This window comes from Enhydra lutris, unplaced genomic scaffold, assembly GCF_002288905.1.
Source record: "Enhydra lutris kenyoni isolate GAN:26980312 unplaced genomic scaffold, ASM228890v2 scaffoldscaffold117, whole genome shotgun sequence".
Taxonomy (NCBI): Eukaryota; Metazoa; Chordata; class Mammalia; order Carnivora; family Mustelidae; genus Enhydra; species Enhydra lutris.
The window spans coordinates 360,574-385,251 of record NW_019154201.1 but is presented as its reverse complement, the minus strand read 5'-3'; the positions used below and the strand labels follow the sequence as shown (position 1 = coordinate 385,251).

General features: G+C 51.7%; 1 protein-coding gene across 4 annotated transcripts in view; it reads left to right on the top strand.

Annotated features, from left to right (window-relative positions):
- The window catches only part of LOC111139773 (DNA polymerase epsilon, catalytic subunit), a 54,144-nt gene that overhangs the window by 15,995 nt on the left and 13,471 nt on the right, over window positions 1–24,678 (top strand). For 3 of the 4 annotated variants that reach the window (XM_022492150.1, XM_022492151.1, XM_022492153.1), the window contains 21 exons: window positions 3,068–3,216; window positions 4,587–4,679; window positions 4,876–5,020; window positions 7,336–7,493; window positions 7,829–8,024; window positions 9,147–9,361; window positions 10,892–10,994; window positions 11,407–11,487; window positions 11,596–11,718; window positions 13,420–13,632; window positions 13,923–14,132; window positions 14,305–14,448; window positions 15,648–15,788; window positions 15,977–16,130; window positions 16,208–16,314; window positions 16,424–16,600; window positions 16,683–16,906; window positions 17,006–17,226; window positions 17,533–17,737; window positions 18,154–18,327; window positions 19,204–19,329. In XM_022492150.1, coding sequence (XP_022347858.1) covers window positions 3,068–3,216; window positions 4,587–4,679; window positions 4,876–5,020; window positions 7,336–7,493; window positions 7,829–8,024; window positions 9,147–9,361; window positions 10,892–10,994; window positions 11,407–11,487; window positions 11,596–11,718; window positions 13,420–13,632; window positions 13,923–14,132; window positions 14,305–14,448; window positions 15,648–15,788; window positions 15,977–16,130; window positions 16,208–16,314; window positions 16,424–16,600; window positions 16,683–16,906; window positions 17,006–17,226; window positions 17,533–17,737; window positions 18,154–18,327; window positions 19,204–19,329 — 3,359 coding nt within the window. The remainder of the gene's footprint in view (window positions 1–3,067; window positions 3,217–4,586; window positions 4,680–4,875; window positions 5,021–7,335; window positions 7,494–7,828; window positions 8,025–9,146; window positions 9,362–10,891; window positions 10,995–11,406; window positions 11,488–11,595; window positions 11,719–13,419; window positions 13,633–13,922; window positions 14,133–14,304; window positions 14,449–15,647; window positions 15,789–15,976; window positions 16,131–16,207; window positions 16,315–16,423; window positions 16,601–16,682; window positions 16,907–17,005; window positions 17,227–17,532; window positions 17,738–18,153; window positions 18,328–19,203; window positions 19,330–24,678) is intronic. The other variant, XM_022492152.1, reaches the window with a different exon arrangement.

The following is a 24,678-nucleotide window of genomic DNA, read 5'->3' as shown; positions in this document are numbered from 1 at the left end:
ATCCCAGGACCCTGGGATCATGACCTGAGCCGAAGGCAGAGGCTTTAACCCACTGAGCCACCCAGGTGCCCCAAGAAATAGACTTTTATATACATACAATGGCATATTATTCAGCCATAAAAAAGAACAAAATCTTGCCATTGGCAACAACATGGATGGAGCCAGAGAGTATCATGCTAAGGGAAATAAGTCAGTCAGAGAAAGACAGAGATACCTCATGATTTCACTCGTATGTGGAATTTAAGAAACATAAAAATAAAATAAAGGGAAAAAAAGAAAGACAAAACAAGAAATAGCCTTTCTTAAAAAAAGATTTTATTTACTTATTTGACACAGAGAGAGAGCGATCACAAGTAGGCAGAGAGGCAGGCAGAGAGAGAGGGGGAAGCAGGCTCCCCGCTGAGCAGAGAGCCCGATACGGGACTCAATCCCAGGACCCTGGGATCATGACCTGAGCCGAAGGCAGAGGCTTTAACCCACTGAGCCACCCAGGCGCCCCAGTGGTTTTTTTTTCTGGTAGGATAGACATAACCTAGAGCCCAACCCAGTTCTGCGGCGCTGGGGACATCCCCACAGTTGTGCGGCCTCCCCCATCGCTCTCCAGAATCTTCATCTGACTGCACTAACACTGCACCGTGGAACAGTAACCCCCCATCCTACTTTCTGTCTCGGGGTTTAGCCGCTGTAGCCCCCTGGGAGGTGGATCACGCGGCATCTGACGATGGCCGGCTCGTTGCCCTCAGCGTCGAGTCCCCAAGCTTCATCCACGCTGAGGCCGGGGTCCGAAGTCCCTTCCTTCTGAGGCTGAGCGGTAGCCCGCTGCCTGTACGCCCCACGTTCTGTTCGTTCTTCTCCTGCCCACGGTGCTAGGCCGCGTCCACGTTTTGGTTGCTGTGAGTGTGGAGGTGCAAATACCTCCTTAGGTCCCTGCTTTCAGGTCTTCAGAGTGTGTGCCCCCGTGGCATTGCTGGGTCTTACGGGGGTTCCATTTTCAGTGTTTGGAGGAGCTGCGGCAGCGTCTCATTTTGTTTCAGTTAAGTAACTGTGAAGTTTTGTGTTTACGTGTCTCTCATTGCACAGGGACTCAAAGTGTGGTGAGTGCGTCTGTCTCATTCTTTGTTCTTCGGAGGCTGACACAGTCGCTGCCGCATAGTAGGCATTCAGTGAATATCTCAGTTGTTGTTCTCGCATGGGATGGGGAGTTGAGTGGAATATTTACAGCCTCCCCCGTGATTCTTTGTCGGTTGCTCTTACTGGGGGCCTCTTGAGTAGCTCATTACCCTCAGTCCGGTTAACACAGACAGGCCTGGCTCCTCATCCTGGGGCATCTCGGCCTTGGCACAGCCAGTCCCATCACGGAAACCCACCGTGCAGTTCCTGTTGGTGAAGACTGGCTTCATCGCAGTGAAGCAGGGAGAGCAAATCCGCCAGTGTAATCTCACCCACGTCCTGGGGGAGATGTCCTCCAGCCTTGTCTCTTGGGCTCAGCATCTCAGGAGGTGCGGCCTGTGGGTGTGAAGGCCAGGTGTCACCATGTGCCCCTCTGGGCTGGCACTGGGTGGGACTGGGGTCTGGCACCCCCAGGCCCAGCATTCGCAATCCATGGCTTCTCGTCTCATTCCAAATCTGGAGAGCTTTTCACTCGTTCCAGGTGTTTATTGTCTGTTTGATCTAGGCACCGAGATGCATCAGCCAGCGGAGTGAAGGTGAGACGTTCTCAAGCAGAAAGGGAAGCGTCAGCTGTTTGGCCACTGTGACAGCATCCACGTTAGCGAGCAGGGACAGACGTGCAGCTTGGGCAGGAGCGAGTGCAGGTGCCCACAGTATCCGTGCTGGTCACCCTCCATGTGGCAGTTCTGTGGATTTTGACAAAATCCTGTGGCTGTGTAATGACCACCACGGCAAAGACAACATTTCTGTTACAACTATTTAGAATAGTGTAAGGTCCTTGGTTCGCTTTATCGAGTTTATCTTCTAACACGTGCTGGGGATCTGATAAGCAGGTGTTGGTCCGTCAATAGGTTTGTGAGTCGGTTGTAACCCTGAGATCTTGTCTTCATTGGTGTGCACTTTGCTCTCTGCCTGTCAGCGGCTTCTGCCTTCTGTTGGAGAAGACCTGTAACTCAGCTTGTCCATGGCATTAAGTCAGGGTCGCGCTGCATAACAGGATGATAATGGGAGCCCCTGGGCCTCTTGGGTGGTGTGAAGCCCTTTCCCCTGTTGCTGGTCTCGGACTTGGGGTTCATTTGTTTTTCTCGCTCACTGCTGTGTTCCGGCTTTTGTCCCAGGAGGCTGACGTTGCCCCAAGTCCGAGTTGTCCAAGTGGGTTGCTGTAGTGTCTTCTCATTGTTGGTCTCACAAGAAATAAAAGCTCCTTTGTGTCCAGAACTCTTTTCAGGACATCTGCCTTGTACCAGGCAGTGCTGGGTTACCAGCTCATCAGGACACATGGGAGCCCAGGGTGTGGTTCTGGCCTAGCTGCTGGGTTGCAGGTTGTGCAGACCTGGGAGGGACGTGTGGGTCCCACACCCTTGTTAGGTTTCTCGGGGGCCATAATAGCGCTATGGTGTGTAAAATGTCTTTATTCCTAGGAATTGTGTGCTAGAGTCTCCAGGGGGGTCGGGTCCTGATGTCTGTGCCTTTCTGCTGGCTGTGCCCATACAGAGAATGGAATAAGGAAACGTGGCCAAGGGGTGCCTGGGTGGCTCAGTGGGTTAAGCCTCCGCCTTCAGCTCAGGTCATGATCTCAGGGTCCTGGGATTGAGCCCCGTGTCAGGCTCTCTGCTCAGGGAGCCTGCTTCCCCCTCTCTCTCTGCCTGCCTCTCTGCCTACACACTCTCTCTGTGTGTTAAATAAATAAATAAAAAATCTTTAAAAAAAAAAAAAAGGAAAAGGGCCAAGGGTCAGCAGTGGTTTCTCTGCTTGCGGCTATGGTCTTCTGTTGTATTGGATTTTGAAGTTTTCTATAGATTTGAAATTTTCAAACTCTTAAACCGTTGGGCCACTGACTGTATGGAGCGTGAGCTGGAAGAGCCAAGGAGGTGACCGGTGTCTGTGTGGCCTCCAGGTGTGGAAGAAGAAGCTCTCCGCAGCCATGGAGCTGGGCGACGCGGCGGAGGTGAAGCGCTGCAGGAACATGGAGGTCCTGTACGACTCCCTGCAGCTGGCGCACAAGTGCATCCTCAACTCCTTCTACGGCTACGTCATGCGCAGAGGGTGTGCCCCCGCGGCGTGGCCGGGAGTGGGTGGGGTGGGAGGGGAGGGTGTGGCCGCGGACACGTTGTCTCCCTGTCCTGGGCTGCGCACGGTGACTTGGCAGTTTCCAGTGTGTTTCTGGGACAGAGGCCGTGAGAGGGTCCGGGCAGCCACCGGGCCACACCGCGTGGCAGATACGGGGCGTGAAGCTATCTGAGCAGTCAGGAAGGCCAAGAGTTGTTGGGGGCTCCTTAAAGCCAAGGTCGACTGTTTGTGATGCACATGGGACGAGGTGGGATCTGGATGGGGGGTGAGAGTCTTGGGGGGAGTGGGTCATGTAGGCCTGGGCACTGTGGGGAGGGGTCCCTGTGGGGAGGGTCAGCATGGCAACTTGGGAGAAGGAGAAACATGGGGCACTGGGGATTAAGTTCGAGTGAAAGTCATTTTATTTATTGTTACTTTTTTTAAAAAGATTTATTTATTTATTTATTTATTTTTTAAGATTTTATTTATTTATTTGACAGAGAGAGATCACAGTAGACAGAGGCAGGCAGAGAGGGAGAGGGGGACGCAGGCTCCCTGCTGAGCAGAGAGCCCGATGTGGGACTCGATCCCAGGATCCTGAGATCATGACCTGAGCTGAAGGCAGCGGCTTAACCCACTGAGCCACCCAGGCGTCTCCCCAAAAGATTTATTTATTTATTCCAGAGAGTGAGTGCACGCGCTCACGTGTGTGTGCAGTGGGAGGGAGGGGAAGGGGCAGAGGGAGGGAGAGAGATTCCCAAGCCAACTTCCCGCTGAGCGTGGAACCCAATGTGGGCCTTGATCCCATGATCCTGAGATCATGACCTGAGCCAAAACCAAGCATCGGACATTTAACTGACCGAGCCACCCAGGCGCCCCTATTTTGTGTTTTTTTTTTGATGGCAGAGAAGGAGGAGTGGGAAGCCAGGCTAGAGTGGAGTCCTAGGGGCAGGAGTGTCGGGCCTTGGGTCGCCTGATGCCTTCCACTGAGCCCTGGTTTAGAGGCAATAAGGCAGATGCCTGGCAGGAAGCCGAGGCCGTCCGAGGGCTTGTGTTTTCCCTGAGAAGATGAGTGTCGGGTCTGGGAGATGGCAAGGGCACAAGATGGCACTGGGGACTGTGGAAGAGGGCTCATGTGCGGCCACCTGGGCCGGTGATGAGGGAGCTGCTGCCGTGGCGGTCTGCTACATCTCCCAGCCCTGTGCCCAGAAGGAGGGCAGAGGACTGTCCCCAGTCCTAAGCTCAGTTCCTCCGTGGTTCTCCTGCCCCGCTTCAATGTCCCCTTCTTGGTTTCCTTCTCCTGACCTCCTCCAGTGACCCTTTGAGGGACCCCCATCGGTCCCCCAGGCTGTGACTGTCTTTCTCAGGGCTCGCTGGTACTCCATGGAGATGGCAGGCATCGTCTGCTTCACAGGAGCCAACATCATCACTCAGGCGCGGGAGCTGATCGAGCAGATTGGGTGAGTGCTGCACTCCGGTCGGCCGCCGGGAGCGGACAGCCTGGAGGGGAAGGCGGGCGGGCGGCGTGTTTCCTGTGTTTCTGTGGGCACTGTGTTTCCTGGGTCCACGGCCAGCAAGGACCTTCACACCGGGTTCTCCCTACGTGAAGTCCATGGTCCGGTCTCCATGTGGCCTTGTTTCTCTGTTTCTCCGAAGGAGGCCCTTGGAGCTGGACACAGATGGAATATGGTGTGTCCTGCCCAACAGCTTCCCTGAAAACTTCGTCATCAAGACGACCAGTGTAAAAAAGCCCAAGCTGACCATTTCCTACCCTGGGGCCATGTTGAACATCATGGTCAAGGTGAGCCTGGGTCTCCAGGGAGGGCCTGCCTCCCTGGGCCTGGATTCCTGGCACCACCCCCAACTCTGATGGGGATTGGGAGGGGGACTGTGTTGGTTCTCATGCTTGTGTGTTCCCTTCTGAACACGAGACCAGCCTGCTTGTGCCATTCAGGCTTCCCTAGAGCCCGAGGGTCTGTACAGAGAGTGCCGTGCTCACGCTGGAGTGAGTCTTCCTCTAATGCTTGTAACTTTTTATTTTGAAGTAGTGTTAGACTTACAGAGGTTTGTATGTGTCCTTCAGCCTGCTTCCTCTAACGTTAGCGTCTGTAAGCTGTGGCGCAGTGCTCGCAACGAAGGCATTCACGCTCACACTACACCGTGACCGAGCCGGAGTCTTTGCATTCCCTGCATCTTCTGGGCCCAGGCCCCGTGCTGACATGCCGGTCCTGTCTGCTCAGTCCCCTCCAGGCTGGCAGCTCCCTGTCTTCAAGGAGTCCTGGCCTGCCTCTCCTTCAGATTTGTGTGTTGTTTCTGTCGTTAGAATGAGGCCTCCCAGAGGTGGTGTGGCCTGTGTTTTCTCCTGTTGCTGCCCAGTGTCAGGATCTGCCCTGCTGGCCTCCCCTCCCCTGTTCCACCCACTGCCCCCCTCACCTTCCTGCTGCTGCGGGAGCACATCGTGGGGTCATGCAGCCCACACCCCCGGCGAGGAGTGTCACGCGGTCTGGCTGCGTGCTGAAACTACCAGAGCCGCGCGTGCACGCTGGGGAGATAGCTGAGATGACACAGCTGTCCTGACTCTCCCTGATCTTCACTGGTTTGAGTGTCTGTTGCTGGTTCTGTGTGGCTCTCCCCTCCCACATTCCTGGTGCGTGGATTACTTGGAATCCTTCTGTAGGGAAGCATCATCACCCTTGCCCACTTACCCTGCTTAGTGACGCACTTGGTTGTGTCCTGCTGGGTTCTGGACTGCACTTCTTCCTCTGGCTTCTGGGGCTCCTTCACGTTTGCCCACGCATTCATTCTTTTCTTTTTTTTTTTTTTTAAGATTTTATTTATTTATTTGACAGACAGAGATCACAAGTAGGCAGAGAGGCAGGCAGAGAGAGGAAGGGAAGCAGGCTCCCTGCCGAGCAGAGAGTCCGACACGGGGCTCAATCCCAGGACCCTGAGATCATGATCTGAGCCGAAGGCAGAGGTGGGTTAAGAGGCTTAACCCACTGAGCCACTCAGGCACCCCTGTCCACGTATTCTTGACGCATGCCTCTCTTCTGTGGTTTGGGGCTTTTTTTTTTTTTTTTTTTTTTTTTGGTAGCAAACACTTTCGAATTCCTGGTCCTGTAAGGTGCTCCAGCCTCATCTTGAGTTTCCCCAGTCCCAGCCCTGGAATTAACCGTTTCTCTAAGGAGCCAGGTTCTTTTTACTGGAGAGAGTGTTAGAAACCACGGTCAGGTACAGATGCTCCTTGCTGCGGGGTGTTAGCGCTTCTAGCTCTCTTGGTGGCTGAGCCAGGAGGAAGGTGTATGCCTGACACCCTCCTTGCCCACACACGCATCTGGATTGATTTCTCTACGTGTGCGCTTTAAAACAGAGAATGTGAGTCCACGCTGACCTGTCCGGCCCCAGGCTAGTCCCCTTTCCTCGTTGGTAACGTCTTCCTCCTGTGGTGAGAAGCCTGTCCCTCACTCTTGGTTTGTTTATTCGTTGGGCCCTAGTGTGTGTGTGCACAGTGCCTTCGGGATTGTGCCGTCACGTGCAGTGAACTTACGGCTACAGCACAGCGTGTGTGTGTAGTGTTTCTGTCTTTGGTCTGTACTACCCCGTCAGGACAGGGTTTGCCAGGGTGACAAGTCGGCCTGTCAGCGGGATTCTGCACAGAATGCAGCTGGGCTTGTGTCTTCCAGGCTGCGGTCCCTCTCGGGATTGCCCAGGATCCTGGCTGAAAATTCACTCTTCGTGGAGTGCAGTTCTGTGGGTTTTGACCCACAGAGTCGTGTTTCCACTGCCACAGAGCAGCACAGAACGGTTCCCGAGAGCTGCTTCTTTATCATCAGCCCCAGACTCTGGCCACCCAGTCTGTTCTCTGTGCAGTGATAATTCTGCCTTTTCCAGAATATTCTGTGAATGGAAACAAGCTGTATAAGCTTCTAGACTTAGCAGAATGCGTTCTGGTTCATCCCCGTCCGACGGGTGTCAGAACTTAACCTCTTTCTCTGGCCGAGCGGTGTCTGTTATACAGAAGAGCCCCGTTCGCTGGTGCGGTCAGTCCGCAGAGGGCAGCTGTTGTTTCCAGAATGGTGGGGAGTGAGGCAGCCGTCTCTTGCCCTCGTTTCGCAGGAAGGCTTCACCAACGACCAGTACCAGGAGCTGACCGAGCCGTCCTCGCTCAGTTATGTCACCCGCTCAGAGAACAGCATCTTTTTCGAGGTTGATGGACCCTACCTTGCCATGATCCTTCCAGCCTCCAAGGAAGAAGGCAAGAAACTGAAGAAGAGGTAGGAATCCAGTAGCCTTCGTGTTTGGGAAGAAAATGAACAGACGAGACTTAACCCATTCGGGAAGTGGACCAGGAGGCCAGATGGGAATAGTAGTTTTTTGACCTTCTTGATTCAGTTTGGAAACATAATACTGCCCCCTCTGCTCCCCACCTGTTAGATTCTGGTTCCATAGGCTGCAGGCCCTTTGGTCATTCGGTCAGAAGCAGGAACCTCGGGGTGGAGAGATGTTTGCCGCCCGGTGGAGGCCAGAGGGGAGGGTCGGACGGAGGGCCAGTGGCACGCAACCAGCCTCCCGGGCTCTCGTTCACTGCCGTGCTTGCCCGTGATTCCAGGTATGCGGTCTTCAATGAGGACGGCTCCCTGGCTGAGCTAAAGGGCTTCGAGATCAAACGCCGAGGGGAGCTGCAGCTAATTAAGATCTTCCAGTCCTCGGTGTTCGAGGCCTTCCTCAAGGGCAGCACACTAGAGGAAGTGTACAGCTCTGTCGCCAAGGTGGCCGATTACTGGCTAGATGTGCTGTACAGTAAGGTAAGGCCACCCTCCTCTTCCCCTGGGCTGCAGAGGGCCCTCCTGTCCCTGGGCTCCTGGAGAGCAGGGTGGGTCCGGGCTGACTCTGACAAGACACTGGGACTCCCCAGGCTCCGGTGCCTCCCGGAATCCCTGTCAGTGGGAGCCCCCATGTCCACTGATGGAATGCTTTGAAGAAAACAAACAGCGCAGTAAAAGCAGCTGTAGGACAGTGCACTAGTGGTCACGTCAACCTTGCTTCTCGCAATCCTTGTAGTCCCTGTAAGTGAGCGTGGGGTTTCCGCGGTTTAAATAGCAGCACCAGCTTCCCTTCAACAGTGCCTTCTCACAGACAGCATCATTCTCTGGCTGTTGTCGCTCGGTCTGTATCTCGTGTTTGCACTGCTTAGCTCACACGACGGTCTGCTGCTGTCGGGTATCAGTTAGGTGTGTGGTTTCCGCAGCTGTAATGTCTCCTTGAACACTTTTGTATGGGTGCTCTTCCCTCCTCTCTTGTGGTATTTGTTAAGAGGAGGCTTTCTGAGTCTAAGGAATACTGGAATATTCTGGAACATTATTCTGCCTTCCTTGGCTCTGTGGGCTGCGGTAGCTTGGCGTGTTGTCTTGTTCTGTAGTGTTGACCCACACATGAGAGTAAGCACCAAGAGAGAAAAACACACAAAACAGGAGCCAAGCAAATCTTACAGGATGTCGGGGGCGCGAGGTCAGGGGTACATGTGCGTGGGAGCCCATAGGGCTGTTTGCTCCCTGACTTCTCATTGCTGAGGAATGCCTCGGCTCCGCACTCAGTCCACGGCTCTCCAGCTTGCATTGTCTCCTTGCTCCTCCTTTCCCTGATTTTCTCTTCCTTTCAGGAGAAAAATCGCCAGTTCCGTCTTTTCCCTTTTTCTCCAGCTTTGGTACTAATGGCTCAGTAAAACATTTCTTAATGTCCTCTACATAGTTTAATGACATGGCAGTTAGGGTTTTGCGTTTGGATTTGTAAGTGTTCCTGTTCGCTGGTGTGACACAGCCCTCTCACACGGCTGGAGAAGGTCAAGCGACTGGGAGGGCTGTTGCCGGTGAGCCTGGGGGAGTGCTGCTTGCCTTCTGCGCCACGTTGTGCCCATTGCCTCTCTTCAGGCGGCTAACATGCCCGACTCTGAGCTGTTCGAGCTGATCTCGGAGAACCGCTCCATGTCTCGGAAGCTGGAAGATTATGGGGAGCAGAAGTCCACGTCCATCAGCACAGCCAAACGCCTGGCTGAGTTCCTGGGAGACCAGATGGTGAGGGACGCGGGCCTGAGCTGCCGCTACATCATCTCCCGGAAGCCCGAGGGCTCTCCCGTCACAGAGAGGTGAGGGTTCCTGAGCTTAAGGCCTCAGATGCTCTGCTCGGAAGCTCCAGTCTGTTGTGGAATGTCTGTCCCTTTGTAGCAAGCTGAGCTTCCTTGGAAAGGGCAGGATGGGGCACGTGGGGGCTCAGTCAGTGAAGCGTCTGCCTTCGGCTCAGGTCATGACACCAGGGTCCTAGGATGGAGCCCCACATTGGGCTCCCTGGTCGGTGGGGAGTCTCCTTCTCCCTCTGCCTCTGCTGTTCGCCTGCTTGTGCTCTCTTTCTCTCTGTCAAATAAATAAATGAAAAAATCTTTTAAAAAAATGAAACAAATTACGTACAGAGTAAAGTAAAGAATTCTTCTATATCAGTAAGAGAAAGAGGACAGGAAAAGCAGGCAACACGTAAGAATGGGCTGCTCGCAGGTGAGGAGCGTGACGGCCAGTGCACGGAAAGACGTTTAAACTCACCGTAATCAGGAAGTGCGGGTTTTAGAAGCGTCTACTGGTTGGAAAGAAAGAGCGATGATAGCAGTTGTCATGCCTGTAAGACAGCCACATGGGTGACCGTCACTTCAGAGCAGAGCCAGAGCAGAGCGGTGCTGATTCCCCTCACAGGGGAGCACGTTTGGGGATGTGCCCTGCCTCACTGCCCCCGTGTTCACCTTGGGTTTAAGAGCGGATGTTGGGAAGGCCCTAGTGTCCTTCAGTCAGAAGACGGGCACATGTGTTTTTGTGCAGTGAAAGGTGGCGTAGGCGTTCGAGTGATTGGATGGCAGCTGTGTGCTGTGTTGCGGGGTCCTGCTCCTGCACGGCGGGACGCTCCTGTCTGTACCACACTGACAAACACGGGCGCTGCTCTTCTCGTTCCGGATACGTACAGGCAGGAGTAGTAGAGAAGCCTGCATGGGATCAGTAAACACCCAAATAGGGATCTCGTGCATCTCTACATGAGGACGGTTGGGAGAGCTGCACTGGACTTTATCCTTCTAGTTTCTCTCACAGAAAATGGCAGGGCGTGAAGTTGGAGAGGACTAGGTGGTGTGTGCACTGGTGTTGGTAGTGTTCTTTCTAAGTGTCTTCACGTTCATGATATTCATGTTCACAAATATTTCCTCCAGTGAAAGGATGTTGATGGTTGCCCTGCTGCTTGGGAGTGATTTGAAGCTGGCTCGTTCTTTCAGGAGAGCAGCAGTCTTCCTGTATCTTACTCAATTAGTGACATCTTCGAAATGTCTCAGTGCGTGTACACACGTGAATGTGATTTACGTAGCTCTGTAAACCATGGCCAAACAACACAGACCAAATGGTGCCTGGTGGGGGGGAGCGTGCGTTTGCCCACGATATTTTAATACAGCGATGCATCATGTAGCTAATCTGATGAACGTTACATATTAGCTGTACTTTATACAAAGGAACATCCTGAAGTAAAAGCACGGTTACAGACGAGGTTCTAGGCCCCTATTTCCATGTGGAATTGTACATTGGCGAGCACTGTGATGGGAGTTGATTTGATTCTTGTGTTGGTAACTTCTGTGCCTCTCTTCACCCAGGGCCATCCCGCTTGCCATTTTCCAGGCAGAGCCCACAGTGAGGAAGCACTTCCTCCGAAAGTGGCTTAAGAGCTCTTCCCTCCAAGACTTCGACATTCGGACGGTGAGTACTGACTTTGTTCCTCTGAGATGTTTAGAAGGAAGCGTTGACAGCAGAGCGTCCCTGACTCGGGTCAGCATTTTGTCTGCAGTCTTTGGTCTTGTCCTCCCCTGATAAGTAAGGGGCGAGGAGCTTGTTACACTTTAGGAAAGCTCAGTGCCGGAGAGGGCCTGGACCCAGGTTCAGCGTTCTTGGGCTGGCTTAGCCCTGCTAAGTCTGGGATCCTGGGAGTCATTTAAGTGCTCTGTGGAATGGGTTTCCCTCTCTGTGAAATGGGTACATTTTGTCCCAGAATTTCAAGGTGGGTAAAGCGGTCGCAGGAAGCATTCAGTGCAGCGTTCGGTGTAGAGTGAATATAGCGCTACTGCTGCTCTTCTCTCTCACACCCTGTCGCTGTCCCCTTCCCGCCGCCCAGATCCTGGACTGGGACTACTACATCGAGCGTCTGGGGAGCGCCATCCAGAAGATCATCACAATCCCGGCGGCTCTGCAGCAGGTGAGGCCTGCCAGCGCAGACAGGGCCCCACGGGGCTCCATGGCCCCGGAACCCTGGGCCTGGCCTGTGCTAGCCAGTCGGACGGGTGATCTGTGCCCCTCTGTGTAGGTGAAGAACCCAGTACCACGTGTCAAGCACCCCGACTGGCTGCACAAGAAACTTCTGGAGAAGAACGATGTCTGCAAGCAGAAGAAGATCAGTGAGCTCTTTATCCTCGAAGGCAGGAGACAGGTAGTGCGCCTGGGATGGTGGGGGCCCTGCTGCTGCCATTCACGGGTCTCGGATGTTTCTTTTCTTTGTAAAAAGGTGCGCCTGGCATTCGACTCTCTATTTTCCGCTGGGGGTCTTCTGGGATCGGATGCACTGAGCTGTCCGTTAGGGAGATGGACTGTCTTCTATGTGACAGTGGTAATTGGACTCAGGGACTCTGTGAATCACTGTGCCAGAGACTTTGGTTTTCTAAACCAGAAAATAAAAACCTGTAGAAACCGTAAAAATACTGAAGGGTGTAATGAAGGGCTTAGCTAAAATCAGAAGAGCCAAAAGAAAATTCTCCAGTGCTGAAAATATTTTTAAAGATTTTATCTATTTATTTGTCAGAGAGACCGCGAGAGAGGGAGCACAAGCAGGGGATGGTGGGAGCCCGTTGCAGGACTCGATCCCAGGACCCTAAGATCATGACCCAAGCCAAAGGCAAATGCTTAAAGGCTGAGCCACCCAGGTGACCCGGGAATTAGAAATTTTTTTTTTTTAAGATTTTATTTATTTATTTATTTGTCAGAGAGAGAGAGAACACAAGCAGACAGAGCGGCAGGCAGAGGCAGAGAGGAGGAAGCAGGCTCCCCACTGAGCAAGGAGCCCGATGCGGGACTCGATCCCAGGACCCTGGGATCATGACCCGAGCTGAAGGCAGCGGCTTAACCAACTGAGCCACCCAGGCGTCCCGGGAATTAGAAATATTTAATGAGTACTGATCCTTGGGGCACCTGGGTGGCTCAGTGGGGTAAAGCCTCTGCCTTTGGCTCAGGTCATGATCCCAGGGTCCTGGGATCGAGCCCCACATCAGGCTCTCTGCTCAAGCAGGGAGCCTGCTTCCCTTTCTATCTCTCTGCCTGATGCTCTGCCTACTTGTGATCTTTGTCTTTCAAATAAATAAAATCTTAAAAAAAAAAAAAGAAAAGAAAGTACTGATCCTATCAAAATTTGTGGTATGTAGCGAAAGAACACTTACATGCACGGTGTCTGTTTGCAAAGATGTTAGCAAAGAAAAACAAGTAGGAGATCGAATAAGCTTTCGACTGAAGAGTCATAGCAGCATACTGAGCTGCGGAGGGAGAAAGACAGAAGTTGTGAATGCAAGAGCAGGAATGAGGGAAATAAACAGTAAATCCCAAACCTTAGTCTTTGAAAAGACTTAGGAAATAGACAAATCTTTGTCAAGATAGATGAATCTTCTGGCTTTATTTTACTTTATTTTTATGTACTTTATTTTTGAGATTTTAATGCATGGAAAGAGCAGGTTGCCGTGGGATGTGTGCCGTGGGACTCCCGCACCGCATCTTACGGGAGGGTGCGCGTTTGAGGGCATGCTGCAGAAGCACACCGTGTACGGGGAATGACAGGTGCTGTGCTGGGAACTGGGGGCCAGAGGGAGACAGAAGGGACCTGTGCTTCACAATATTTTATTTCTTACAAAAAGGGGAGAGCCTTGGAGCAAACGTGGAAAGATGTGTTTGCTTTGTAGTCATGCTTGAGTGATGTTTTGTTCTATCTTCACTCTTTGAAATTGAAAGTAGATTGGTCAGTGCACACTGTGGTGTACAGTGTTTTATCCCGTTCAGTTGACACTGTTCAGTTGACATATGGTATAATTCTCAAGGTGGAATTATCTGAGAGATCGTGGCATTTTAAGTCTCCTTTGGGTCTTTGCAGGTGGGCACGGCACAGGCTCCAGAATGCACGCAGAGCCTTGGTGCTCCCGACATGGAGGATTTTGGTCTGGTGAAGCCACCACACCTGGCAGTTCCTGTTGCCACTAAGAGGAAGCGTGTCCTCTGGGAGAGCCAGGAGGAGTCACAGGACCTGGAGCTGACGGTGCCCTGGCAGGAAATCTTGGGGCAGCCCCCGGCCCTCGGAACCACCCAGGTAGGAAGCTTCGGAGCCCGAAGTGGCCAGGGGAGGAGGAGGCAAGGACAGCAGATGGGCCTGCGCTGTGGCTCGCTGTGTCCCGTGGAGTCTGCTAAGCAGCTTGGGGACCCCAGGATGGGTCTTGATCTCTGAGGGGGCCAGGAGGAGATGTCTAGTCCCTAGAAGAGATACGCGGGCTTGGAAGCCACGTGACATAGTCGCTGAGGAGGGCGGTTTCTGTTTTACCGCGTGCTCCTCGGTTGCGTTTCTTCCGTCCTCTTCCTGACCTGTCGCACCGTCTGTCCTAGGAAGAGTGGCTGGTCTGGCTCCGCTTCCACAAGAAGAAGTGGCAGCTGCAGGCCCGGCAGCGCCTGGCTCGCAGGAAGAGGCGGCGTCTGGAGGTGGCGGAGGGCGAACCTGTGCCCGGGGCCATCCGGGACAGGCCCGCCACTGGCTTGGGGAGCTTCTTGCGCCGGACCGCCCGCAGCATCTTGGACCTTCCGTGGCAGATCGTGCAGGTGTGGACCACGATCGGTGGGAGTGGGATGCCTCCAAGGGCAGCAACGCAGCCAGTGGGAAGGTCCTGGGGCCCCTCCGATGGTCCGGCATGGAGGGGAAGGATGAGCCTTTGCTGGCGAGGGCTTCCCGCGACAAGGCGATGCACGCTGCTCTATGCTCCCTGCCTTTCAGATCGGTGAAACCAGTCAGGCGGGCCTGTTCCGGCTGTGGGCGGTCATCGGTGGCGACTTGCACTGCATCAGGCTGAACATCCCCCGCGTGTTCTATGTCAACCAGAGGGTGGCTAAAGCCGAGGAGGGGCCTTCCTATCGCAAGGTACGGGGCCGCAGGTGTTGGTGGTCTGCTGCCCGCTTGGCCTCTCACGTGGTCTCCACCCCGACGGAGGGGCCCCATAAAGAAGGGGCTCCGCAGATAGAAAGCCAGATGAGCTAGGTGACCATCAGCGAGGCGTGCTGGGGCCTCTGTCTCCCGAGAGCCCTCTTGGGGTGCTGTAAGAATCAGAATGGTGTCTGTGGACTGCTCCGTGAGCGCAGCTGCCGTGCTGTCCTGGTGCGCCCTCCTCTTGTGTCTCACATCCATGGCGCGGGGGAGGGACTAGGTGGACACCGGTCCAGGGCTCTTCAGATGGAAACAGCTTTGCTGAGATAGACCTCACGTGCCACATGATTCACTCATGTAAAATGTACATTTCAGTGGCTTTCGTGTGTATCGGTCACGCAGCCTCTGCTACAGCCTGCCTTAAACGTTTTTATGACCCTTGGAAGACTCCCAGACCTGTAGCCGCGTCTCCCCTCCCTCAGCCCTCGGTGACCATTGGTGGCCGTTCTGCCCCTGCGTCAGCCTGTTGGGACACTTCCCGTAAACGGCAGCCGCATGACTTCGTTCCACCCAGAGCTCCTTTACGGAGGCTGTCCATGCTCATCTCTCGGTTGGGCGCCCACAAGCTGATGTGTAGTTGAGGAGATGACGTGTGTGTGTTTGACTGGGAACTAGATTGCAGAGGCTTCCTGGAGGAGGTGAGGCTCGGCTCTGAGGAGAGGAGTCAGCAGGGTGTGGACCCAGAGAGGGCAGCAGACGGCAGGTGATCCGGAATTCCTGTTGCTTCCTTGGATGCGGTGGGCATGGTAGCTTCAAAGGAGGACATCTTTTTGGGGATCGTTTCCTGTTCAATGCCGTCTCCTGCCCCCCTCTGCAGGGTTCCCCCACACTCTGTGGCTTCCCCAGACCAGCGGTCTGGCCAGGAGGAGGTGGTTCCTCTCAGGTTAAACCCAGAAGACAGCAGGATGGTAAACCAGGCTCACCTGCCGCCCTTGCCGTCGGAGAGCTCCTCTGCTGCCCAGGAGCCCCGGGCTGCCGCTCGAAGTCACCGCCGAGCTTTCAGTCTTCCTCGCAAGGAGAAATGGGCTCTAGCGGGTTCACTCAGTGACTGTGGCACTATTCCAGTGATGCGTGTCGTGCTGGAACGGACATCACCACTTAGCTGCATGATGAGCTCATTGTCCTGTCGTCACCAGGTCAGCCGTGCTCTCCCGCGCTCCAATGTGGTCTACAACCTCTATGAGTACTCGGTGCCTGAGGACATGTACCAGGAGCATATCAACGAGATCAACACTGAGCTGTCGGCCCCAGACATTGAGGGCGTGTATGAGACTCAGGTGACTATCCTCCCAGCTCAGCTGAGCAAGGATCCAGCTGGGTGGGGTGGAGGAGGGCAGACTGTGTGTGGGATGCACAGGCTAGCAAGCACAACCGTGGGCCCCCCTCTGAGACCGTGAACTTCAGCAGTGCGTCTGCTGAAGACACACGGCGGCCCTCACGCTGCCTGTTCCCCCGCCCCGTCTAGGTCCCATTACTGTTCCGGGCCCTGGTGCAGCTGGGCTGTGTGTGTGTGGTCAATAAGCAGCTGGTGAGGCACCTGTCGGGCTGGGAGGCTGAAACCTTTGCTCTTGAGCACCTGGAGATGCGCTCTCTGGCCCAGTTCAGCTACCTGGAGCCAGGTATGACGCATGCCGGCTGCCCCGGCCTGGCCCGGCCTCCAGCACGCCTCGGGCTGACGGCCGTGTCCTCCCTGCAGGCAGCATCCGCCACCTCTACCTGTACCACCACGTGCAGGGCCACAAAGCCCTCTTCGGCTTGTTCGTGCCCTCCCAGCGCAGAGCGTCTGTGTTCGTGTTGGACACTGTAGGTTCCTGGCAAGGGGAGGTCAAGCCTTTGCTGCCCGTGCCTGTGGCGGAGGGGGCCCTGCCACCCGCACCTGCAGAGAGGCCTCACGCGACCTCTGTCGGTCTAGGTGCGAAGCAACCAGATGCCCAGCCTCGGCGCTCTGTACTCAGCTGAGCACAGCCTCATGGTGGAGAAAGTGGGTCCCGAGCTCCTGCCTCCCCACAAACACACTTTCGAAGTTCGGGCTGAAACTGACATGAAGACCATCTGCAGGGCCATCCAGCGCTTCCTGCTGGCCTACAAGGTGAGTGCGGTCGGGCCTGTGTGTGCGCACCTCTCCCCCAGCTTGGGACCCCCCCCCAGCCACTTTCTTCCCCAATGTCCAGGAGGAGCGCCGTGGGCCCACACTCATCGCCATTCAGTCCAACTGGGAGCTGAAGAGGCTGGCTGGCGAGGTTCCCGTCCTGGAGGAGTTCCCGCTGGTGCCTGTCCACGTGGCTGATAGGATCAGCTACAGCGTCCTCGACTGGCAGCGCCTTGGGGCCCGGCGCATGATCCGCCACTACCTCAACCTGGACACCTGTCTGTCGCAGGCCTTCGAGATGAGCAGGTGAGCGGAGCGCAGGCGCTTTCTCTGTGCTCCCGTGCTCTGGCCTCTTCTCCGTTTGCTTGTCCACTTCCTGGGGCTGACCCCATGCCCCCCATGCAGGTACTTCCACATTCCCATTGGTAATCTGCCCGAGGACATCTCCACCTTCGGCTCCGACCTCTTCTTTGCCCGCCACCTCCAGCGCCACAGCCACCTGCTCTGGCTGTCCCCTACGTCACGCCCTGACCTGGGTGGCAAGGAGGCCGATGACAATCGCCTTGTCATGGAGTTCGATGACCAGGCCAGCGTGGAGATCAACTGCCCGGGCTGCTACTCCACGGGTGGGTGCTTGAGGCCCACGGGGTCCCCGCCTGCTGGTGCTTCTGCCATTTCTTGCCATTCCGTGGTGGTGGGAACACCAGGCGGTGGGTGCTTCACGCTTGGCTGTGCCGGTGTGGGAACAGAGCCTGCGGGAGCCTCTGTGGCTGTGGGACGAGTGAGGGTGGGCTCTGCCGTCTGCTCAGCGGCCGTCTTGCCGCCGGCCCTGGCTGCCGCGTGGAGCGGCGCGTTGTCTGAGCCCGCGCTTGCTGCGGCCGGGTGCAGACTGCAGAGCGAGGACACACAGGGAGCGGTGTCTCTGCATGCAGTGTGCGTGGAGCTGGACCTGCAGAACCTGGCTGTCAACACCATCCTGCAGTCCCACCACATCAATGACATGGAAGGGGCCGACAGCACGGGCATCAGCTTCGCCGTGCTGCAGCAGGCCTCCCTGGAGGACATGATCACCGGCAGTCAGGCCGCCAGCGCCCTGGCCAGCTACGACGAGACCGCACTCTGTTCCAGCACCTTCAGGTACCCGGGAGCCTGCGGCCCTGAGAGCCTCGCCTTGACCGCTTTTGTCCCGTCCTCTCCCTGGGCAGAAGAGCTGAGTCTGGAATCCAGAAGAAACATGAGAAGCTCTTGTATCCTCTGCCCTTGTTTCGGAAACCTAAGAGCTAACACACTGTCACTGGGGCAGCCGAGCCAGAACCCCACATGGATCCCGGCTCTCTCCTCCGTTTGCTGGGCTTTGCTGCCCTCGGGGCACTGTGCTCTGGCCTCCCTCCTGTGCCCGGAAGCTTGCCGTAGGTGCTGAGTGCAGAGGGAGGCCTGAGGGTGCAGAGGAGGGCCCGGCGCTGAGTTTGGACAGTGAGGAGGGAGGAGGCAAAGGTGACAGAACGGGGCAAGCTGGTGCTGGCGACCGTGGGGACATTTGCGCCTTCTTCCAGGATCCTGAAGAGCATGGTGGTGGGCTGGGTGAAGGAGATCACGCAGTACCGCAACGTCTACGCGGACAACCAGGTGATGCACTTCTACCGCTGGCTGCGGGCCCCGTCCTCGCTGCTCCACGACCCGGCTCTGCACCGCACGCTCCACAGCATGATGAAGAAGCTCTTTCTGCAGTGAGTGTTGCCAGGCCTGCTCCTGGCCAGGCCGAGCCCTTCGTCCCTCGAACCAGAGAGGCGCTCAGCCAGCACGGCTGGAATCTGGAGCTCATTTCTGGCCTGATAGGCCGGGGTGGTAAAGGTCCTGGGGAGCTTAGTGCTGTCGCCCTCTGTGCGGCGTCCTTCCAAGCTGTGCTGTGTGTCACGGTCTGTCTGTCTCCTTCTGGCACAAGTCGTCATGCCTGGTGTGCGCTGTGCTGCACCTCTCGTTACCAGCGGACCTTGGAGACCCACGTGTGCGTGTGTCATCCTAATGGGCGCTCAGGCTCAGGCTGCTAGAGATCACCAAGAAGAACGGCTTTGTACCCAAGGTCATGCGAATGTATCTGCGGAATGACCTTCAGCAAGCAGGACTGATGCAAGGTTCATAGACAGTACAGCTAGCCAGGAAGATGCTGATCTGGGGACAGTTGTACAGCTGGCCATGCTCCGGCAGTGACGGGACGCGTGTCCCCAGCCCACTGACGTGGGAAAGTGCTATTAGGATGTATTTGTCACCTGCAATCCTCTTTATAAATGGTTCTGAACTTTCTTTTCAGGTCCTTTTCCCATTTCTCTATAGTTCTGTTGACTTTTTCCTCACTGATCTCTAGGAGTTCTTTCTACATAAAAGTCAGCCATTTTTGTGTGATCTAAGTTGTATGTTTTCTCCTGTCTTTGATTATATGTGGTTTTGTTTGTGGTGGGTTTTGCCCTGCAGAAATCTTCATTCACTTTTGCTTCTGGATTTCACGCATATTTAGGATAGCTATTTAGTTCGGGAATCAGCGTTTGCTCGTGGTGTCTTGCGGTTTCTCTGCGGCTGTGACCGGTGGTTCTAACCTTCGTCTGCAGGCTCATCGCTGAGTTCAAGCGCTTGGGGTCGTCCGTTGTCTACGCCAACTTCAACCGCATCATCCTCTGCACGAAGAAGCGGTGGGTTGCAGACGCACTGGCCTACGTGGAGTACATCACCAGCAGGTGCTCGCAGTACCGGAGTTCTCCCTCCCGTTCTTCTGAGACTGTTTAGCTTCTGCTGAGGGACATTCCTGTGGGGGCTCATAGCATGGATCTGTTCGTAATGAATGCTTCCTACCGTTGCATAGCCTCAAAAAGCCTTTAAAGATTTTTTTTTTTTTTTTATTTTTTTTGACAGAGAGAGAACAAAAGTAGAGAGAGGGAGGCAGAGAGAGAGAGAGAGAGAGGGAAGCAGGCTCCCCGCTGAGCAGAGAGCCCAATGCGGGACTCGATCCCAGGACCCTGAGATCATGACCCGAGCCGAAGGCAGCGGCCTAACCCACTGAGCCACCCAGGCGCCCCTCAAGAAGCCTTTAATTTACTTTCTTTTTTGAAAGATATTCGTGCTAGTATAGAATCACAGGTGCATCTGTTTTGAAAGTTTTTAAAATTTCTCTCTTTATTTCTTTTTTTTGTTTTGTTTTGTTTTTGTTTTTGTTTTAATTTTTTTTAAAAATTTTATTTTTTATAAACATATATTTTTATCCCCAGGGGTACAGGTCTGTGAATTACCAGGTTTACACACTTCACAGCACTCACCAAAGCACATACCCTCCCCAATGTCCATAATCCCACCCCCCCCAACTGCCCTCCCCCCATCAACCCTCAGTTTGTTTTGTGAGATTAAGAGTTACTTACGGTTTGTCTCCCTCCCAATCCCATCTTGTTTCATTTACTCTTCTCCTACCCCCTTAACCCCCATGTTGCATCTCCTCTCCCTCATATCAGGGAGATCATATGGTAGTTGTCTTTCTCCGATTGACTTATTTCGCTAAGCATGATACCCTCTAGTTCCATCCACGTCGTCGCAAATGGCAAGATTTCATTTCTTTTGATGGCTGCATAGTATTCCATTGTGTATATATACCACATCTTCTTTATCCATTCGTCTGTTGATGGACATCTAGGTTCTTTCCATAGTTTGGCTATTGTAGACATTGCTGCTATAAACATTCGGGTGCACATGCCCCTTTGGATCATTACGTTTGTATCTTTAGGGTAAATACCCAGCAGTGCAATTGCTGGGTCATAGGGTAGTTCTATTTTCAACATTTTGAGGAACCTCCATGCTGTTTTCCAGAGTGGTTGCACCAGCTTGCATTCCCACCAACAGTGTAGGAGGGTTCCCCTTTCTCCGCATCCTCACCAGCATCTGTCATTTCCTGACTTGTTAATTTTAGCCATTCTGACTGGTGTGAGGTGATATCTCATTGTGGTTTTGATTTGTATTTCCCTGATGCCGAGTGATGTGGAGCACTTTTTCATGTGTCTGTTGGCCATCTGGATGTCTTCTTTGCAGAAATGTCTGTTCATGTCCTCTGCCCATTTCTTGATTGGATTATTTGTTCTTTGGGTGTTGAGTTTGCTAAGTTCTTTATAGATTTTGGACACTAGCCCTTTATCTGATATGTCATTTGCAAATATCTTCTCCCATTCTGTCAGTTGTCTTTTGGTTTTGTTAACTGTTTCCTTTGCTGTGCAAAAGCTTTTGATCTTGATAAAATCCCAATAGTTCATTTTTGCCCTTGCTTCCCTTGCCTTTGGCGATGTTCCTAGGAAGATGTTGCTGCGGCTGAGGTCGAAGAGGTTGCTGCCTCTGTTCTCCTCAAGGATTTTGATGGATTCCTTTCTCACATTGAGATCCTTCATCCATTTTGAGTCTATTTTCGTGTGTGGTGTAAGGAAATGATCCAATTTCATTTTTCTGCATGTGGCTGTCCAATTTTCCCAACACCATTTATTGAAGAGGCTGTCTTTTTTCCATTTCTTTCCTGCTTTGTCGAAGATTAGTTGACCATAGAGTTGAGGGTCTATTTCTGGGCTCTCTATTCTGTTCCATTGATCTATGTGTCTGTTTTTGTGCCAGTAGCATGCTGTCTTGATGATGACAGCTTTGTAATAGAGCTTGAAGTCCGGAATTGTGATGCCACCAACTTTGGCTTTCTTTTTCAATATTGCTTTGGCTATTCGAGGTCTTTTCTGGTTCCATATAAATTTTAGGATTATTTGTTCCATTTCTTTGAAAAAAATGGATGGTACTTTGATAGGAGTTGCATTAAATGTGTAGATTGCTTTAGGTAGCATAGACATTTTCACAATATTTATTCTTCCAATCCAGGAGCATGGAACATTTTTCCATTTCTTTGTGTCTTCCTCAATTTCTTTCATGAGTACTTTATAGTTTTCTGTGTATAGATTCTTAGTCCCTTTGGTTAGGTTTATTCCTAGGTATCTTATAGTTTTGGGTGCAATTGTAAATGGGATTGACTCCTTAATTTCTCTTTCTTCTGTCTTGTTGGTGTAGAGAAATGCAACTGATTTCTGTGCATTGATTTTATATCCTGACACTGTACTGAATTCCTGTACAAGTTCTAGCAGTTTTGGAGTGGAGTCTTTTGGGTTTTCCACATATAGTATCATATCATCTGCGAAGAGTGATAGTTTGACTTCTTTGCCGATTTGGATGCCTTTAATTTCCTTTTGTTGTCTGATTGCTGAGGCTAGGACTTCTAGTACTATGTTGAATAGCAGTGGTGATAATGGACATCCCTGCCGTGTTCCTGACCTTAGCGGAAAAGCTTTTAGTTTTTCTCCATTGAGAATGATATTTGCGGTGGGTTTTTCATAGATGGCTTTGATAATATTGAGGTATGTGCCCTCTGTCCCTACACTTTGAAGAGTTTTGATCAGGAAGGGATGCTGTACTTTGTCAAATGCTTTTTCAGCATCTATGGAGAGTATCATATGGTTCTTGTTCTTTCTTTTATTAATGTGTTGTATCACATTGATTGATTTGCGGATGTTGAACCAACCTTGCAGCCCTGGAATAAATCCCACTTGGTCGTGGTGAATAATCCTTTTAATGTACTGTTGAATCCTATTGGCTAGTATTTTGGTGAGAATTTTCGCATCTGTGTTCATCAAGGATATTGGTCTGTAGTTCTCTTTTTTGATGGGATCCTTGTCTGGTTTTGGGATCAAGGTGATGCTGGCCTCATAAAATGAGTTTGGAAGTTTTCCTTCCATTTCTATTTTTTGGAACAGTTTCAGGAGAATAGGAATTAGTTCTTCTTTAAATGTTTGGTAGAATTCCCCCGGGAAGCCATCTGGCCCTGGGCTTTTGTTTGTTTGGAGATTTTTGATGACTGTTTCAATCTCCTTACTGGTTATGGGTCTGTTCAGGCTTTCTATTTCTTCCTGGTTCAGTTGTGGTAGTTTATATGTCTCTAGGAATGCATCCATTTCTTCCAGATTATCAAATTTGTTGGCATAGAGTTGCTCATAGTATGTTCTTATAATTGTCTGTATTTCTTTGGTGTTAGTTGTGATCTCTCCTCTTTCATTCATGATTTTATTTATTTGGGTCCTTTCTCTTTTCTTTTTGATAAGTCTGGCCAGGGGTTTATCGATCTTATTAATTCTTTCAAAGAACCAGCTCCTAGTTTCGTTGATTTGTTCTATTGTTTTTTTGGTTTCTATTTCATTGATTTCTGCTCTGATCTTTATGATTTCTCTTCTCCTGCTGAGTTTAGGCTTTCTTTCTTGTTCTTTTTCCAGCTCTTTTAGGTGTAGGGTTAGGTTGTGTACCTGAGACCTTTCTTGTTTCTTGAGAAAGGCTTGTACCGCTATATATTTTCCTCTCAGGACTGCCTTTGCTGTGTCCCACAGATTTTGAACCGTTGTGTTTTTATTATCATTTGTTTCCATGAATTTTTTCAATTCTTCTTTAATTTCCTGGTTGACCCGTTCATTCTTTAGAAGGATGCTGATTAGTCTCCATGTATTTGGGTTCTTTCCAAATTTCCTCTTATGATTGAGTTCTAGCTTCAGAGCATTGTGGTCTGAAAATATGCAGGGAATGATTCCAATCTTTTGATAACAGTTGAGACCTGATTTAGGACCGAGAATGTGATCTATTCTGGAGAATGTTCCATGTGCACTAGAGAAGAATGTGTATTCTGTTGCTTTGGGATGAAATGTTCTGAATATATCTGTGATGTCCATCTGGTCCAGTATGTCATTTAAGGCCTTTATTTCCTTGTTGATCTTTTGCTTGGATGATCTGTCCATTTCAGTGAGGGAAGTGTTAAAGTCCCCTACTATTATTGTATTATTGTCGATGTGTTTCTTTGATTTTGTTATTAATTGGTTTATATAGTTGGCTGCTCCCACGTTAGGGGCATAGATATTTAAAATTGTTAGATCTTCTTGTTGGACAGTTCCTTTGAGTATGATATAGTGTCCTTCCTCATCTCTTATTATAGTCTTTGGCTTAAAATCTAATTGATCTGATATAAGGATTGCCACTCCTGCTTTCTTCTGATGTCCATTAGCATGGTAAATTCTTTTCCACCCCCTCACTTTAAATCTGGAGGTGTCTTCGGGTTTAAGATGAGTTTCTTGTAGGCAACATATAGATGGGTTTTGTTTTTTTATCCATTCTGATACCCTGTGTCTTTTGATTGGGGCATTTAGCCCATTAACATTCAGGGTAAGTATTGAGAGATATGAATTTAGTGCCATTGTATTGCCTATAAGGTGACTGTTATTGTATATTGTCTCTGTTTCTTTCTGATCTACTACTTTTAGGGTCTCTCTTTACTTAGAGGACCCCTTTCAATATTTCCTGTAGAGCTGGTTTGGTGTTTGCAAATTCTTTCAGTTTTTGTTTGTCCTGGAAGCTTTTAATCTCTCCTTCTATTTTCAATGATAGCCTAGCTGGATATAGTATTCTTGGCTGCATGTTTTTCTCGTTTAGTACTCTGAATATATCATGCCAGCTCTTTCTGGCCTGCCAGGTCTCTGTGGATAAGTCTGCTGCCAATCTAATATTTTTACCATTGTACGTTACAGACTTCTTTTCCCGGGCTGCTTTCAGGATTTCCTCTTTGTCACTAAGACTTGAAGTCCGGAATTGTGATGCCACCAACTTTGGCTTTCTTTTTCAATATTGCTTTGGCTATTCGAGGTCTTTTCTGGTTCCATATAAATTTTAGGATTATTTGTTCCATTTCTTTGAAAAAAATGGACTTTCTTTGAAAAAACTATTAGGTGACGGGGTGTGGACCTATTCTTGTTGATTTTGAGGGGGGTTCTCTGCACCTCCTGGATTTTGATGCTTGTTCCCTTTGCCATATTGGGGAAATTCTCTCCAATAATTCTCTCCAATATACCTTCTGCTTCCTCCTCTCTCTCTTCTTCTTCTGGAATCCCAATTATTCTAATGTTGTTTCGTCTTATGGTGTCACTTATCTCTCGAATTCTCCCCTCGTGGTCCAGTAGCTGTTTGTCCCTCTTTTGCTCAGCTTCTTT